The 16925-nt window shown below is 45.4% G+C and overlaps 1 protein-coding gene across 1 annotated transcript; it reads left to right on the top strand.

Annotated features, from left to right (window-relative positions):
- Positions 1-1631: 1631 nt before the first annotated feature.
- RNF138 (ring finger protein 138) lies at positions 1632-16561 on the top strand. The gene is made up of 6 exons (XM_083186250.1): positions 1632-1940; positions 10639-10804; positions 12285-12397; positions 13341-13446; positions 14055-14162; positions 16395-16561. The coding sequence occupies exons 1-6, from the start codon at positions 1819-1821 to the stop codon at positions 16482-16484; spliced, it is 705 nt and encodes a 234-aa protein (XP_083042376.1). The 5' UTR covers positions 1632-1818; the 3' UTR covers positions 16485-16561.
- Positions 16562-16925: the final 364 nt, after the last annotated feature.

Below are 16925 nucleotides of genomic sequence, written 5' to 3'. Positions count from 1 at the left end.
TTAACAAATGTATCTGAATAATTGTTTTTGTCTATTTTCCAGTGCTTGGAAACGAATGGTTGATTCTCATATGCTCCCATACATGACCAGAATTTTGTTCCCACCAGACAGATTGGACAGGTAAATCTGTAGGTGTGTACCCAGAGCTTAAGTGTGCCTTGAGGACTGTAGTTGGGAATGCCTGACCTAGAGATTTAATTATCTGGCTGGTTGGAATGAAAATCTGGTATTATAGGGGTGCAAATTGCAATTGATCATTTGTTCCCAAAACACTGAAAACAGACAAAATTGGTCAATCAGACAAATTGGTTACATTAATTTCATTTAATATTTGATCTGCAGTTTTAGCAAATAGTCAATTGTCATTTGATCCCATACGTTACCAGATTTTTGTTCCAACCAGGCAGCTTGGACAATAAATGTGTGGCTAGTTATACTGTCCCTTTAACCAGGGCCGGCACTACCCACTCAGCAGCTCCTGCAAAGCAGGGAGGCGCCATGCTGAAAAGGCGCTGTCTCCCTCCCTGCTAAAGCTGCCTCAGCCCTCACTGTCACTGCCTCCTGCACGCCACCCGCAGCACCTGTCTGACAGCGGGCGGCAGTATGGAGAGGCTGAGCAGCTCCCTGCACCGCGCACACACTGTCCTCCTTCTGCGACCTGCCCCCTCTTCCTCGCGGACACTTGCGCTGAGGCATGTAGCGCTGTCTGTGAAGGTCTGGATGACATGTCATGTCCGGATCTGCCCCCTACCCATTGCTCCCTGCACCTGTCAACTGTCGAACAGGCAGCAGCGCCGCCTCCCCTTCCTTCCCTCTTCTCAGTGTGCTGTGCCAGTGCCACTGCCAGTCCTCAACACTCCACCCCCTCTATCTCCTCCCCTCTTCTTCCATCTCCTCCCTCTCTCACCTTTCCCCCTCAGTCACGAGTGCTGCACATACTTTTTGTACTGCTTTCGGATCGCATCGCGCACACATTGCATGCATGCCGTATGATGCGATCTAGCCCATAATGTATGCGATTCTCTCAGTGTGTATGGGCACCTTTAGTGCCTGCAACATTGTGTGGACACAGCACTGAAATGGTGTATTCATACATGTACATGCACCTGAGAGCCTCCATAGGATCGCATGTTGCATACACTCCCACAATCGGGCTGCAGCTTGTTGCAATGGCAATGTGAAAGGGCACAAAATGTATGGTTTGCAGGAGGGCTCCGCACACCCTAGCACCGGCCCTGCCTTTAACTCTTTGAGTGCCAACATCTCTGTGAGAGATGTGCAAAATATCCGCTAAGAATGCCAGCTTCACTCACATTTGTAATATAAATTCAAAAAAAAAAAAATTGTGTATAAAAAAATTATATTTCCTATGTAAGGTAAGCATTACAGGCCATTATGATGAATAAAAAATATTTTCACACCTATTTTGACAAATTCACTTGGCACTCAATGGGTTAAACTGGGACGATCATGGATTAGTATGGTAAGCCTATTCTGATCTAATTACAAAGTGGTCATTTACTTTTTCAAGCTCTGAAGCAGGGTGATTAACAAGGTGGTTGGGTTCAGAATTAGGGTTAAGTGTCAGAGTTTAATTAAAATCACCAGCTCAGACAGAAATGTGTAACCACTGCCCAAAGCATGAGAGCCAATTACTAGTAATGATCATGTGAGGAACAGGTGATATCAGTCTGGGCTGTGAGACAGACAGAAGCTTTGCAAGCAGTGTTGCCCCTGTTTTCTGAGTCTCAACAAGCTGCCTTCTGTTACCAGCTTTCAAAATACCTTCATTTGAGACCAAATAAACTGCTGTTTTCAATGGCAGGATCAACAGCCTCAGCATCTGTTTTTCCAGCTTCTTGTGAGATGCAGGATTTCAGCTGTCCTGTTTGTCAGGAGATCTTTCAGACTCCAGTGAGAACACAAAGCTGTCAGCACCTGTGAGTAACTGCTGTCAGCCTTCTAATATTTCTAGTTGAGTTGTAATGTTTTATGATTTACATTTCTTTTGTGTATATTTAGTCTCTATGTCAGGGGCGTAACGACCCCTCTGTGGGCCCCATAGCAAAATCTTGAAAGGGGCCCCCTGCCCCATTGTCAATAAAGTGCCCATTAGGGGGGGAAATGACGAGAATGGGAGGGGAGACTACATGAGTAGGGCAGTAGAGAATGAAAAGGGGGGTAGAGGATGATAGTGGGGGGTAGAGGGCGAGAGAGTGTGGGGGGGTAAAGAATGAAAGGGGGGGTAGAGGATGAGAGTGGGGGCAGTGTAGAGGGTGAGAGAGTGTGTGTGGGGGGGTAGAGGACGAGAGAGTGAGGGGGGAAGAGGATGAGAGGGGGGTGGAGGATGAGAGTGGTCGGGTCTAGAGGATGAGAGTGGGGGGTAGAGGAGGAGAGAGTGTGTGTGTGTGTGTGTGGGGGGGGGGGGGGTACAGGACGCCAGGGGAACAGAGGAGGAGAGGTGGAGAGGTGAGGGGAGATGGCAAAGCAGGGTTTGAAGGTTCAGACACTTTGTGGCTTCTAATACCCTCTTCTCCCTGAGTGTACCTCTGGTAGTGCAGACAGGGCAAAATCGCTGGGTGTGTATGGACATTTATTTAATTCTTACATTTTGTGGGTTATAAACACATAACTATAAAGGTGGATGTAGCATAATAACATAGTAATTAAGGCTGAAAAAAGACGCTAGTCCATCGAGTTCAACCTATCTAACTTGTAATTACTGACTTGAGTAAGTCATATCTATAGGGTTTCATACCTCCCAACTTTGTGGTCGCCGGACCCGGGACACTGCTGCTGCACGCAGAAGGCGCGGCAAAATTTTCGCCCCCATTTTGCTGCTATGGGGGCATGACCCAGAGGCTCTGTGAGCCTCTACCCATGCCCCCAGCCCCCTGGCTGCGGGAATAGACGCTGTGCGCATGCGCACAGCGTTTATTCCCCGCTGCTTAGCAGCCGACAGGGGGGACTCCCCAACAGCCCCCCCTCACCGCGGGACACTGCCGCCCGCGGGTGGGACAGCGGGACAGGCCCTAATAATCGGGACTGTCCCGCTAAAATAGGGACTGTTGGGAGGTATGGGGTTCCCTTAGTGGCCAAAAATGTATCCAGTTTTGATTTAAATTAATAGTAGTTGCTGTAATCGCCCCCACCGGCAGGGCCGGACTGGCTATCTGGCAAATGCCAGAAGGGCCGATTTTCTGCATCACGCCAGGCGGCCGTGTCATTAGCATAATGACCTCATGACACGACTGCCCCCCTCCAGTCTGAGCAGCGTGTGTGAGCCACACCATAATGGTCCGTCCCTCCCATTCTGCAGAAGGCTCTCGCATCAACTAACATACTGTACTTCCGCTGCCCCCCGGAAAGCCATCACGATCCCCACAGGGGAGGAACTGCCGGAGACATTTGCCGACGGACTCCAGGCTTAAGCAGGCAACTGCTCCATTGTTCCCCACATGAGTACAGCACACACAGCAGGAAGTTATATCCGCAGAATGAGACTGTCCTTTAGGGTTACCAACTCATCTCTTTAATTCGGGACACATATTAATTACACAGGTTCTGTGGCAGTTTAAAACCAGGTGAAATGGAGTCTTGAAGTCAGCCAGCCACAGAACCTGTTTAATTAATGTGTCCCGAATGAAAGGGATGAGTTGGTAACCCTACTGTCACTGTGCCGTTCTGCGGAAATATCTTCCTGCTGTGTACCAGAATACAGACGTCCCCCTTAAAGTTTTCCTGTATACAACCCCGCCTGTCCGCCCCAGTCCCTGCGCACCGAGACATTTGATGTGTTGCCGCTCTCCTGGCTCCCGGCACCGGCTCGGGCCACGGTGGAGTTGTTAAGGTGAGGACTGCTGGGGGGGGGGGGGGGATGTAGAAAAAGAAGGTCTCTCTATGCCTGGCCCCCTTTATGGACAAGTTTTTCGTTCCCATATCAGACATAATGATTCGGGCTGTTGAGATATTTTTAACCATCTAGCTATTTACTGTAATTTATTTAGTTTAATTCCAATTTCTGTTTATATACCTACCTTGAAATGTTTTTATCATATATGTCTGTGTTCCCACTGGTACTAAGCACTCCCTTTCATGGCTATTATTAGAAGGTGTGTTCTATAATGTGTAATGGGCATAATGGATTGTGTCATGTTCTGTAACGGGCATTATGGTGTGTTCCATAATGTGTAATGCCACGCCTCCTTTCCATGAGGCCATGCCCCATTTTTGGCACACGGCTTTGCCGCTCAAGGGTCCCGCCTCCTGCAGGTGGGTCTGTGTGCTCAAACATGCCAGGGACAATTTCTGGTCCTAGTCCGGCCCTGCCTACCGGCAATAAGTTCCAGAATTTTACTGCTCTAATGGTGAAGAATCCTCTTCTTAATTCAGTCTGGAATTTCTTTTCCTCGAGCCTCAGTACATGCCCGCATGTCCTAAGTATAGGCCTGTTAGTGAACAAATCCTCTCCCAGTTCCATATGATTCCCAATCCTGTATTTGAACATACGGTACTTATGTAGTATCTGGGCGTCCGATTTAGAAATCGGATCGCATCGCATCGCATGCGACCAAATCGTATGCGATGCGATGGTCAAGATTTTTCCATAGGATTCAATGTTAAAATGGTCTGAGTCCATTTTAACATAGAATTCAATGGGAAAAAGGGGTCCTTTTTCTTTCCCCACTATCCAAGTGGGCATGGAGTTGGATATAAACCTGTGGCGAGCGTAGCGAGCCACCGAGCCCGAAGCGTGGCGAGCCCCGCGAGGGGACACAGAATACTTTTTAAGAAATATGCGTCCCCTCGCGGGGCTCGCTTCGCTCGCCACGCTTCGGGCTCGGTGGCTCGCTGCGCTCGCCACGCTATATAAAATCAACTCTATGCCCACTTGGATAGTGGAGAAATCAACAGGACCTTCTCAACATTGAATCCTATGCAAAATCGCATCGAATCGCATCGCATCTGATTGTATGCCTTAAGGTAAGGCATACAATCACAAAATCGGCAGCCCAGATACTACATAAGTACCGAACATACTAATCAGATCACCTCTCAACCACCATTTCTCCAGTGAAAACATATTCAGCCTGGTTAACCTATCTTTGTATTTTTGTACCTTTTACTAGCTTAGTCGCCCTTCTCTGTACCCATAGGCGTGCGCAGCCCATTTTATTAGTGGGTGCACAATTGTATGGGAGTGCCTATCGCCGCCTGCTGGGCGTGTCTATCACCACGTCAATGTAAACTAAAAAATATGAATTAGATGCGTTGCAACCTAGTTTAAAAAACACGGAATACATCGCCCCCCCCCCCCCTCGCATCTGGCATCTAGTGTGTGTGCACTTGACGATGCTGCTCCTTACCAATATCAGCGGCGGGGATCGGCAAATGTGAATGGGGCTTGGCTTTACAGTACAAACCAATAATGAAGCCTTTAATGCATCAAGCAATAGGCATCAAGCTCTCTCCCCTAACAGGCTGCCAGGAGCAGACATTAAAGGGTAGATATATTAAAATACATTTAACATTTTGTAGTTTATTTTATTTATTTATTACCAGTTTCTTATATAGCACACACAGATTCCGCAGCGCTGTACAGAGTATAGTTGAACATCCCTGCCCCAGTAGAGCTTACAATCTATATTCCCTACCACATGTACACGCACTCACAGACATTCTAGGGTTAATTTGTTAGGAGCCAATTAGCCTACCAGTATATTTTAGGATTGTGGGAGGAAACCAGAGTACCCGGAGGAAACCCACACAAGTGCGGGGAGAATATACAAACTCCGCACAGTTAGAGCCATGGTGGGAATCAAACCCATGACCTCAGTGCTGTGAGGCAGTAATGTAACCATTACACCGTCCGTACTTTCCTGTGTATATATATATATATATATATATATATATATATATCACATGGTGGGGATAGAACCCATGACCTCAGCGCTGTGAGGCAGTAATGCTAACCATTACACCCTCCGTGCTGCCCATGGCGAGTTCTGTGGACAGCTGTGAATGCTTCTGCAATAAGCCATCAGTGAGGGGTGCCTCTCTGTTATACTGTTAAAAAAAAAACTGCTTTGCTATTCAGCATAATGGTGGGTATTGTAGGGGGTGACCCCACAATAATTGCTACATACTCAGGTAAACCCCCCCCACACACACTTTTTTCTTACCAGCCTTCTTCAGCCTTCTTTCCTCTTAGGAGGAACACTGGCTGTTAGGTGGCTGGCTACTGCTCGACGTGGGTGGGAGCAGTTCAGTCAGGTCAGGCAGGCTGCTGCATGCTGCTGACTGACTCCTCAGAGCTTCCGTCCTCGTTTTGAGTGGCCAGCGGTGGGAGGCTTGGAGTGCGCTTGTGAAACATCACCACATTACGCTGTGCGCGGTGATGTCTATAGAGGTGGGGGCTGGGCAATGACGTTGCAGCGTTGGTACGCTGCATTAACCTGAACCCAGCCGCGACGGCTCGGTCTGTCCTTCACTTCACGTGTGGGCTGGAGGCAGGCAAGTAGTGCAGTCCTGCAGTCCTGACCGCCGCTGGCCAGTAACAGGCGCTGCTGCGGGAATTGGGAGATGGACATTCTGCATGCAAACGTGAGGGGGGTGCCAATCATTAGGAGGTGCCTGTGCACCCCCGGCACCCCCCGTGCGCACGCCTATGTCTGTACCGGTTTCAATTCATTTATGTCCTTTTTTAAGGTGTGGTGCCCAAAAAAATAAAAACAAAAAATATTCCAAGTGTGGTCTCATAAATGCCTTGTATAGAGGCACTATCACATTGGCATCCTTTTAATGCATGCCAGTGTCCGGTTTGCTTTTGCTGCTGCACTTGAGCAGTGTGCACTACAAGTATTACCCAATTTATCATCTATGATGACCCCTTCTCTACAGCAGAATTCCCTATAATAACTCCATTTAGCCTATAAGTAGCGTTGTTCCCATAAGAATGACTTTACATTTTTCAACGTTAAACTGCATTTTCCACCTTTCCGCCCACCTTTACAGTTTATTTAGGTCACAAAATAGGAAGGGCCCCCCTTCTCAACCACTATTGTTACACAGATATTTTTGGCCTAAATGACAGCAAGGGAGAGGCACGAGACCTGCAACATATTTTTTCAAGGTACGCTGTACCACGCTGAAAAAAGGGTGAATAGTGCCCGCAGTAGTATTGCTACTTCTACACATAATGTGCCCAGTAGCAGCAGTTATGTAACTAAACATTGGTGCAGCACACACACACACAAATAGGGACAGTGCACGCCAATGTCGCACAGCAAAAATGTAGGACGTGGGTAAGAGATGTTGCACATATTAGTACCTAGTCACATTACTGAGCCAGGTATATACCCATAGACACACTGCACCAGGATTACGCACACGGTAATGCCCATTACACATTGTCACACATCGTAATACCCATTAAATATTACGCCCCACACTGTAATGTCCATTACATATTACACCCAACACCGTAACGGCCATTACATATTACGCCCAACACCGTAACGTCCATTACACATTACGCCCCACACACTGTAATGCCCATTACATATGCCACATAACTGCCATTTACCTACATGCTTGTTGTCAGGAGTTACATGTTTGTTGCCGGGGATTTCTTGCTCAATGCCGTGGGTTACATGCCAGTTGCCATGGGGAGAGGGGCATGTGAAATGCTCATTGCCAGGTGTTTCATGCTCCCTGCCAATGGTTTCTTGCTCATTACCAGGGGGATGGGTGGGGGTGGTTAAATGCTTATTGACAGGGAGAGTTACATGCTCGTTGCCATGGCAGAATACATGCACATTTCCAGGGGGGTTTCATGTTTGTTGCTCATGGGGAGTTTCTTGCTCGTTGCCGAGGGGGAGTTACATGCTCGTTGCCATGTGTGAATATATGCTTGGGGGACTTGCTCGTTGCCCAGAGATGCACACTGCAGAGTTACATTCTTGTTGCCGGCAGTGCACACTGCATGCCAGCGCTCCCTGAATCCGCATGTCCGTGTAGCACTGGGTGCTCTCCTGTCAGATGCTAGAGGTGCTGAGCACCTCTAGCATCTGTTCCTGCCAGTCTGGGACAGACCTTAGCGCTTGACAGATAAATGAAGCTTTAGTGTGCAGCGGACAAGGGAGGGAGCAGGTAACCCACGGCCCTGTGCACACTGGAGGCCTGTTGCTCCAGCAGGTGGTGCTTTAGGTAGAGCTGCCCACTCTTCAGAGCAGCAGAGCCTGGGATAATTGTACCTAGGGTGGCCAATCCCTGGATCAGTATCGACGGGGTCCCGGGATTTGGCCCTCAAATCACCAGGATTGGAGTTTCCAATCCCAGGATTTCGGGATTAGACTGTGCATGTGCAGTCTAATGCCGGGCAGCACCTGAGAACTCACTCAAATACTACCCGGCTGGTCCCGACCCGGCAGTGCGGCTCTGCGCAGCGTGACGACGTCAGAGGTCACGAGGCGCAGGCCGCAAAAGCTGCCTCCGTTCTTTGCCGCACAGCCCGCCTCCGTCCTGGGCCCCACCAGCCCGCCCACCGGACAACTAGCACACCAGCCAACCAGCCCGGGCTCCATCAGCCTGGCTTGCCCACCCGCACTGGCTCCATCAGCCCGGCTCGCCCAGCTCCTGGCCGCACCACGCATGTAAGTAAATATGCGGGGAAGCACATTGGCACTGCCATGTGGCAGACAGCTTAAGAACTTTCCACCCACAGTACGTCAGGACGGGTGATGAGTAACAAGCATGGAGTAAAGGCCTTCATTTTTTTTTAATTGCCTGTCGCCTATAATGCCCCCGACCCCCACCCCCTGTCCTGGTGCCCTAGTCTGCAGTCAAATCAGCCTATTGGTTAATCAGATAATTAAGTCATCCTGAGATGATGTAATCGCAGGGCTCACTGCCAATACTTGTTCCTGCACAGCTTTCTTTGGCCGTATGCAGAGACAGCTGTGAAGGACCTGGCCAGTGTGATCAGCTATCTGTGCCCAGCTGATACTGTACAAGAAAATAAAAAAATCATACTCTCCTACAGCCCACAGTTATCGGTGCTCCGGTGAGGGCTTCCGGTCATCTGGTCCTCCTGCACTGCTGTAATGGTGCCCATACATGGAGCGATTGTGCTTTTTGTACTAGATTGAATCGCATCTAGAGTGCCAGGATTTAAAAAAGTTTGGTAACTATTGAACTATGCAATAATACTGAAGGAGTGTTCCCATTGGAACTTAACATATAGAACATAATTCCTATAGTGGTGGAGTTACATCCTCCGCTGGTACGCTGAATGAGCATATTTTATCCCTACAATGTCTTATGTTGGAATTTTGGAGCAATACTTATGCTGTTGGGTTTTAGTTTTTTATGTGAGCAAATAAAAATGATTACCATACCTTGGTGGAAGAAGCTGCTAGTATGGGATTTCGAGCAAGAGTGCCCATATTTTTAAAACACCAAATCTTTACAAGGCAAAAGCAAACATTCCCGTTCGGAATCCTACATTTACGACTTCTCATACCCGAATACATTTACCTCAATGACTATTGATTCAATTACACCTGAACGATGAATGGGGGTAATTGCTTAGCCACTGGGCTATTCTATTGGGCTATCTGCGTCACGCATCTTATCAGAGATTTTGTTTCATCTGCCTCTGGCTGGCAAAGCAAAACCCCAAAAACAGACCCATTTTTGTTCAAAAACGTGGCTTTTTCACATGAAAACACACAGGTTTCACTGACACATAGGGAAAATTCACCTGATAATTTTTCGCAAGCAAATGAATATCAACCACAAGACGAAACAACTACGTGGTATCTAACCAGAATGGCTGCTCAAGACCCTCCTATCTCTCTCGAATGTACTGTAATATCCACTGTATCTCCTTAAGTAACCTCAATGTTTTGTATGATGGTCAGACAAAAAAAATGCTGGACAAATACCGTTCAATATGTTCTGTATTAGATTTTTATATAATATATGACAATATGTTTGCTATGATACATATACAGTATGCAATGTCTCAATTAAAAAGTGTATGTATGTTTCAGAGGGCGCTATATAATGATATATTTATTTTGACAAAACTCAATGTCAAATTTTAGAAATACTTTAAAACATGACATAAAAGACACATAAATGTGTATTACAAGACTAAACCGTTTTGGTTCTACATAGACACTTCAATTTTTTCACATGAACACTCCTTTGACAGATTATTAGTCGCTGTTCGTACTGTTCTTTGACTGTTTGTTAGTAGGAGTTTAGTCGGTTAGAATGTAGAGCCCAACGCGTTTCGTTGTATGACTTCCTCAGGGGCGAATGCAAACCGATACTCGAATATTGAATAGGATGTATACAAAACCAGTATTCCCGAATCTCACAAATCAGGAGTAAACAGCCGTGAAATAGAGTACTTCTATGAAGATAGTTAGCTCAAAATGAGCTAAAAATATATGGCCTTTAGTCCAGCCAACAACCATATATAAATGATGTGTCTGAGTTGGATCCCAAAGCTGAAGTGTATGAAGTATATAGTAAATGAATATCTGCCTATATGTACACTAATACTCTTTATGCGAATGTGGGCCACCTAATAAACACCCACTCCTATTGTTACTGTATGTGTTTTAGGTTTTGCAGAAAATGCTTTTTAATGGCTGTCAAAGCCAGCGGTGCACGCTGTCCTCTCTGCCGTGGGGCCATAAGTAGATGGGAAAGAGCAACACCAACCAGAGCATCTGACATTGAGACAGAGATGAGAAGCCGCTCAATGGGGTGTCTGTACTGTGGGAAACCGGTAAGCTGCTAGTTCTGTTACTCTCTTACCATTGCATTGGTGCACACTGTTTCATTTAAATGATGCTGCCAAAATTCCTAGAATTAAGTGTAAGCAACGTTTCCTCCCGAAAACTGTCCGTCGAATGTTTTAAGGAGCGCACTGTGCATGCTTCCACCAGTACATGCTACGGTCAGTCTCTCATTGATGTCTCATTGGGTCAGATTTAGAGTTGTGCAATATAGCACAGCTGCAGGAAGAGTCTGCAATTAGGTACAGCTAATATGCAAATGGAGCAGGAGGCATCTAGTGTAAATACAGCTAATATGCAAATGGAGCAGGAGGCATCTGGTGTAAATAAACACTTGCTGACTGGCGCATAGCTCGGGACACACCATCTTCAGGTCATATCAATGTCCATCTCCGTTCTGCAGTTGAGGTCCATATCCCCATTGCCAGATGCAGATACTGACCTCGGCACTGAGGCAACATGCTTCTGTTTTAATGAATAACTCAGTCACCTCCTTTTCCCACCCCCAAACACCCTCATTCAGTCAATCAGGCATATGCCATCATCTAGGGTGCTATAGAGAGTAGACCTATGCAGAGTTTGCATTCGGACTTCCATCTCTGTAAATCTGGGACAGGTGTGCTGAAGGCAGTATTTCTCACTCTGTTAAACAGTGGGTTTTCATGGTATCCTCAGGAATACCACCTGTATTGTGCTAGTAAGCCAACACACCTGTGCTTCATGATCTGGAAAACATGCACTGTAAAGGTGAATAAACACTGGCCAATATATAGTCCGTTAAATTAGACGGCTGATATATCGATGGACCATCGGCTAGTGTGACCCATCGTTGTATCTGTGAATGGCATTGTTCACAGATCTAGAACACCGGCTTTGCAAAACAGCCGATGCCCGATATATCTAAAGATATATCGGCACATCGCTCTGTGTGCATGGGCGATCCGCAGACTGCCCATACAGCCGCTACAGGAGCTGCCAATGATTAACGCTCACTGAGCTGACACATGCAAATGCTCCCACCCAGTTTTGATGTTGACCACAACTGATCGGGCAGTATGTAAGAACACGCTGCCCGATCTGTCTGTATCACCAGGTAACAGAAACACTGAATTATGGCATGACTATAATGGTAGCCTTCATTATGCTTGCCTCTTGCAGGGTTGGATTGAGAACTAAAGGCGGCCTTATTGAGAATCTTTACATTACTTTCATGTCTGAAATAAGGAGCCCATACACGCTCTGTTTTGGCCGGCTCCGTTTTGTACTATACTATAGTACAAAAAGTATGTGCTGCACATACTTTTTGTACTAGGTAAACATTGTATCTGATCGCAGTGCATGCACACTGCATGCACAAGGGACGCGATCAGATACGATGTGTGCCGTTTCAGCACAGAACGGATCCGTTAAACGGACCGTGTATGGGGGGCTTTATTCTTATGTACAAATGAGATGAAATTTATTTTATAGGTGAAATTGTCCTATATGCGACTACATTATAAATCCTGTAAGAGTTATCAAGAGGAATTTGGGACTACATCCAAAGATGCAAAAGTGCCGAGCGACATCCACGTCACTAAACCGTAAGATTAAAAAAAGACACTACAAAGTTCAACAGGTCCTGTCTAATATTGAGTTTTTCATCACTTACTCAAGTCTCCACTTTGCATATCTTAATCTATTTCTCTGCATTATGATGTCCATAAGCCTTCTATACCTAATGGAATCTGTTCCTCTGTTTCTTCTAATTACTTCTGGTTATTGAGGAGAGCTATCTGTGCCGTCTCCTCAGCTGCAGGGTTTCCCACACTCCATCTCATAGGTGTGCCAATGTCTTCTTCCTTCATCGGACAAGGAGGTTTTGCTAAGTGTCTCCTTGAGGGCAGAGCCAGATTAAGGTCTAAATGGGCCTGGAGCTGAAAATTATCAAGGGCCCATTATGCGCAATAATAGGGGCCAGCACCTAATAATGTGGGGGGCGTGACCAGTGTTCTGGTTGGGTGGTCTGCTCATGGGTGTATCTCTATTTGTGTAACTACTTTCAACTAATTACATATGCCTGGAAAAGGCAGGGGGCTGGCATAGGAAAAATGCAGGGGGATATATTGGCGGGTGCCTATTTATAAGGCGCCACAAGTGTTTTGCAGCGCCGTACAAAGGAACAGTACAGGGAGACAAAACTTAACATTACAGTAAATAAATAACATAAATAGATTACAGGTAAAAAGAGCGCAACAGTTCAATACAATTACAGCTTAAATGTAAGTAGCAAGGACTTGATCAACGTACTACTAGGGGCTGGTGGCCGAAGATGGAGATGAGTATGTGGACAAAGATGGTCGCTGAGTGTTTGAGTATGGGAGAGCTGTGAGTGAAATGTGAAGAGAAGAGGGCTTTGACAACAGGAGGAAATGAGATTTCCTTTCATATCTGGTGAAAGTAGAAGAGTGTTTGTGTGTGTGTGTGTGTGGTTAATTTCTATTGGAAATGAAGGATTGTCAGATTTCCTGTTCTATTCTCTTGCAGACCGGAACCCACCTATAATTGTCCCCTCTGCCCTCAGCAAACCTTGAACAGAGGAGCCTTACTGGACCACTGTATCTTTATGCATTATTTTGAAGTTGTGAAAGCGGTAACTTTTTTCTTTATTACCCTCAAAAGTCCTGTATGTCCCACATTTCATATCAAGATGATAAGTTAAGCCACAGGTCTCAAGGGGGTGTTGGTCGTTGAGTGGGTGACACCAAAATGCTGGCTTTCCCACAGTGAGAGCTGGTTGCCACAGTGTGACATTATCCTGCTGGCATTGCAGACACAAGTCTCTGGGGGCAGGCTAGCATCCCCGCGCACAGTCCCAGTGATGTGAGTAGCTGGGTTTTGCTTTCCTGCTAGGCCACGTCCCTCGGTCTGCAGGGGGACTCTGATGCCACGCCCCTTTATCCAAGGCCACACCTCATTTTCAGTCATATGAGGGGGAACTTATTGCCACACTGGGTGTCATTAGTGTATTAAGCAGACTCTGTGCTGTTATATAAACATTTCATATCCATACAAAAACATTTGATTAAAATGGATGCTTGCATTATACAGAAAACTAATCAATAACCAAGTTGTGTTTTACACTAGAAATAAATCCGGGGCTTGTGGAAGTATGCCAATTTTAATACATTTCTAGATGTAGACGTGTTTAGCGTTGTCACACAATTGCCAATTGTTCCTTCATTAATTTTGCTCTCTTAGGTTTGCCCTATATGTGCTTCGTTGCCGTGGGGAGATCCTATCCATGAAACAGAAAATATTGTTCTACATCTGAATAGTAGACACCAATTTACCTATCAAGATTTCATGGTAAATATTCTTATTTTAGCTATTTATTTTTAGCACTATGGGGCAGATGTACTAAGCCTTGAAGAGCGAGAAACGGATAACCAACCAGCTCGTAAATGTTATTTGAAATATGATGGAGCTGACTGCAAATTTCTGTTAACATTTTATCTCAGTGGCTTAGTACATCTGCCCCTAACTTTTACTAACGCCTTCTGTGACTTTGGACGTTATTCCTACTAAATGCAAAGAGTTTTTCTGTTGGCACAGAATATGTCACTACTTATTACGTTTGCCATGGTAGGTGCACCAGAACACTCGCTGGTACAGATATGCAGTGAGCCCTGGTTCATTGCACCTGCGCCACCAATGGTAGTTCCACCTCTGCGGATGTGTCCAGTTATGTTGTTGCTGGGATGCACGAGCACACTCATCATGGCAATGCATACCTTGTATTTATGTATAAATTGTATTATAGTTTGAATTGTCATTTTTGGTACTTTTTGGGTTGAACTTATATCCGTGCTGTGCTAGACGTTTGTTATGGCATTACCTGTCTCAACAAACTTCCAGTACAACACTTAAGGGGGTTGAGCTATAGAGTGCCCAACAGGTGTCACCAGACTTGGCAAGATCGGCAGTATCTAGCTCGGGGAAATGTAGGTGTTTGGGAAGTCGTCCCCCTCCCCCCGGGTCACCCGATGCTCAGCATCTATTCCCACAGGCAGAGGGGCCAGGGGCATGACCAGCAGCTCAGAGCCACTAGCCATGCCCCCACAGTGGCAAAACGGGGGCGTGACCTTGCAGGAGGGATGTGATTTATAGGCCATGCCCCCTTGTTGTCACCAGGCCACACCCCTGAATTATAAAGGCCATGCCTTCTTATAAAGTTGGGAGGTATAGTATGTATCTGTGCTCAGGATACCAATACTGTAAATGTGACTGGTGTTTGTCTATCTTAATATATTTGACGGTCTGGTCAAAGCCTTTAGTTCTATCAACATGCTCTTACTAAACTTTGCATATGGGGCACATTTATTCACAACTTTAATTGTGGTTTGCAAGTGAAAATAACATTTAATTCTCAAAGTTTAATGCTATTTATCATATGAATGTATTGCAAATTAGGTGCCGTGACAGAGTTTGCGATAAAGCCCTGTCCAGGTGAATCCCTCGCTCTGCTGCAACTTCAGTTGAATTGCATTTACAATAGTCAGTGGGCTTCAGAGAAGAAAGAGAGCCTCTGCAAAGTGAGGCTGGATAATGCTGCCCTCTAGTGGCGTTATTATCACTAGGCACACTTACAGTATAATTTTTTTTTTTACAATTGGAGGTTAGTAAAGTTGATCAGATCACATTTCCCATTACAAAAATGCTATATTTAAGTTTTGGGGGAGAATTATACATTTTAGGTGAATCTAAATTGTTACGCAAACACCTTTTCACAGTATATTTTAGTAAAAATAATGTTCATAAATCGGCCCCTATGTGTAAATGCCCCAGTGCAGCCCAGTTATGCCCCTTTAACTGCAAGTAGATATGTGTCAGAGTAATATACATCTCAGTTATGTGTGGATGCTTTGCACCAGAGCATGTCCAGTGCAAGATCATTAAAAATCAGCTTGTAAATTTACAGTGGCCTAGAGTATTACTGTACATTCTTACTACAGGACACAGTCCTACAGCACAGATTTATTTAGTCTTGTTTCAAGAAATGTAATTTTTTATGTTTCTTGGCTCAGTGGTTTCCAAAAGTGCGAGGCACCTACAAGGGTGTCCTAGGTATGTGGTGCAGGACCAATTCAAATGATTTATGTTTCAGTGATAGGCAAAACCAGTGCTTGTAACTTCCAATTTTAAATTACCTGGACAAACAGAAGCACATCCTGTCCCTCGCCACATAACCGACCCTAAATATGACCTATAAACACATTTTGCATAATTAAATATTTGTATCATATAAGACTTTTGGACAAAATCTGATATTCTAGAACAGTGGTTCTCAACTCTGTCCTCGAGTACCCCCAGCAGGTGCACTCATTACTCACTGACACATTTTTAAAAGATCCACAGGTGGAGCAAATAATTTCACCTGTTGGAGACCTGGAAAACATGCACTGTTTGGGGGTCCTCAGGACAGAGGCTTAGAACCACTGCTCTAGAACGCTGTGTTTAAAAAATAAATAAATGTATGGAAAAAAACCAGTTTGGGAAGCATTGTGATAGCAGCTATTCAATGTAAGACTTATTTTCCAGAATGTATACCTTGATGAAGAGGCTCAATTCAAAGCTGCAGTTGAGAAATCCTATCAAACTTTCACTGGACTACATGAAATGCTGCAATAAGTACTATTTAATAACTTACAATTTTACTGTATTCTTTACTGCATGTTAATAAAATATTTTTGATTGTTTTAAGTTGACCTCTGCTTGTGACCCCAACTATGTTGTTGTTGCCATGACTGTTGTTGAATGCTGTCCGGACTCACCACTGCTCGCTGCCATGACTGCTTTTCACATTGCTTACACCACTGATATTACTTGTTGCCTTCACTCCCATCCTGAGGTCATCCATCAAATATGAAATGGTTGATTTACTTGTATTCCAAATAAAATGTTCTTACTTTTTGATGTGCTCCTAATATACCATAACCGGCAGGACATTTTCACATTATCTGGGCTTGGCTCCTTCAGATTGGAAAAACAGACCAGACCACAAAGTTCTTGTAGATCCAAAGATTTGTTATAGATGAGGATAGTCACTTTCCCTGCATCAACCAACATTGA

The sequence above is a fragment of the Crinia signifera genome, chromosome 5 (assembly GCF_055691185.1).
Source record: "Crinia signifera chromosome 5, ASM5569118v1, whole genome shotgun sequence".
NCBI classification, from domain to species: Eukaryota; Metazoa; Chordata; class Amphibia; order Anura; family Myobatrachidae; genus Crinia; species Crinia signifera.
Note: the sequence above shows the minus strand (reverse complement) of the source record. Positions and strands in the feature narration are given on the sequence as shown.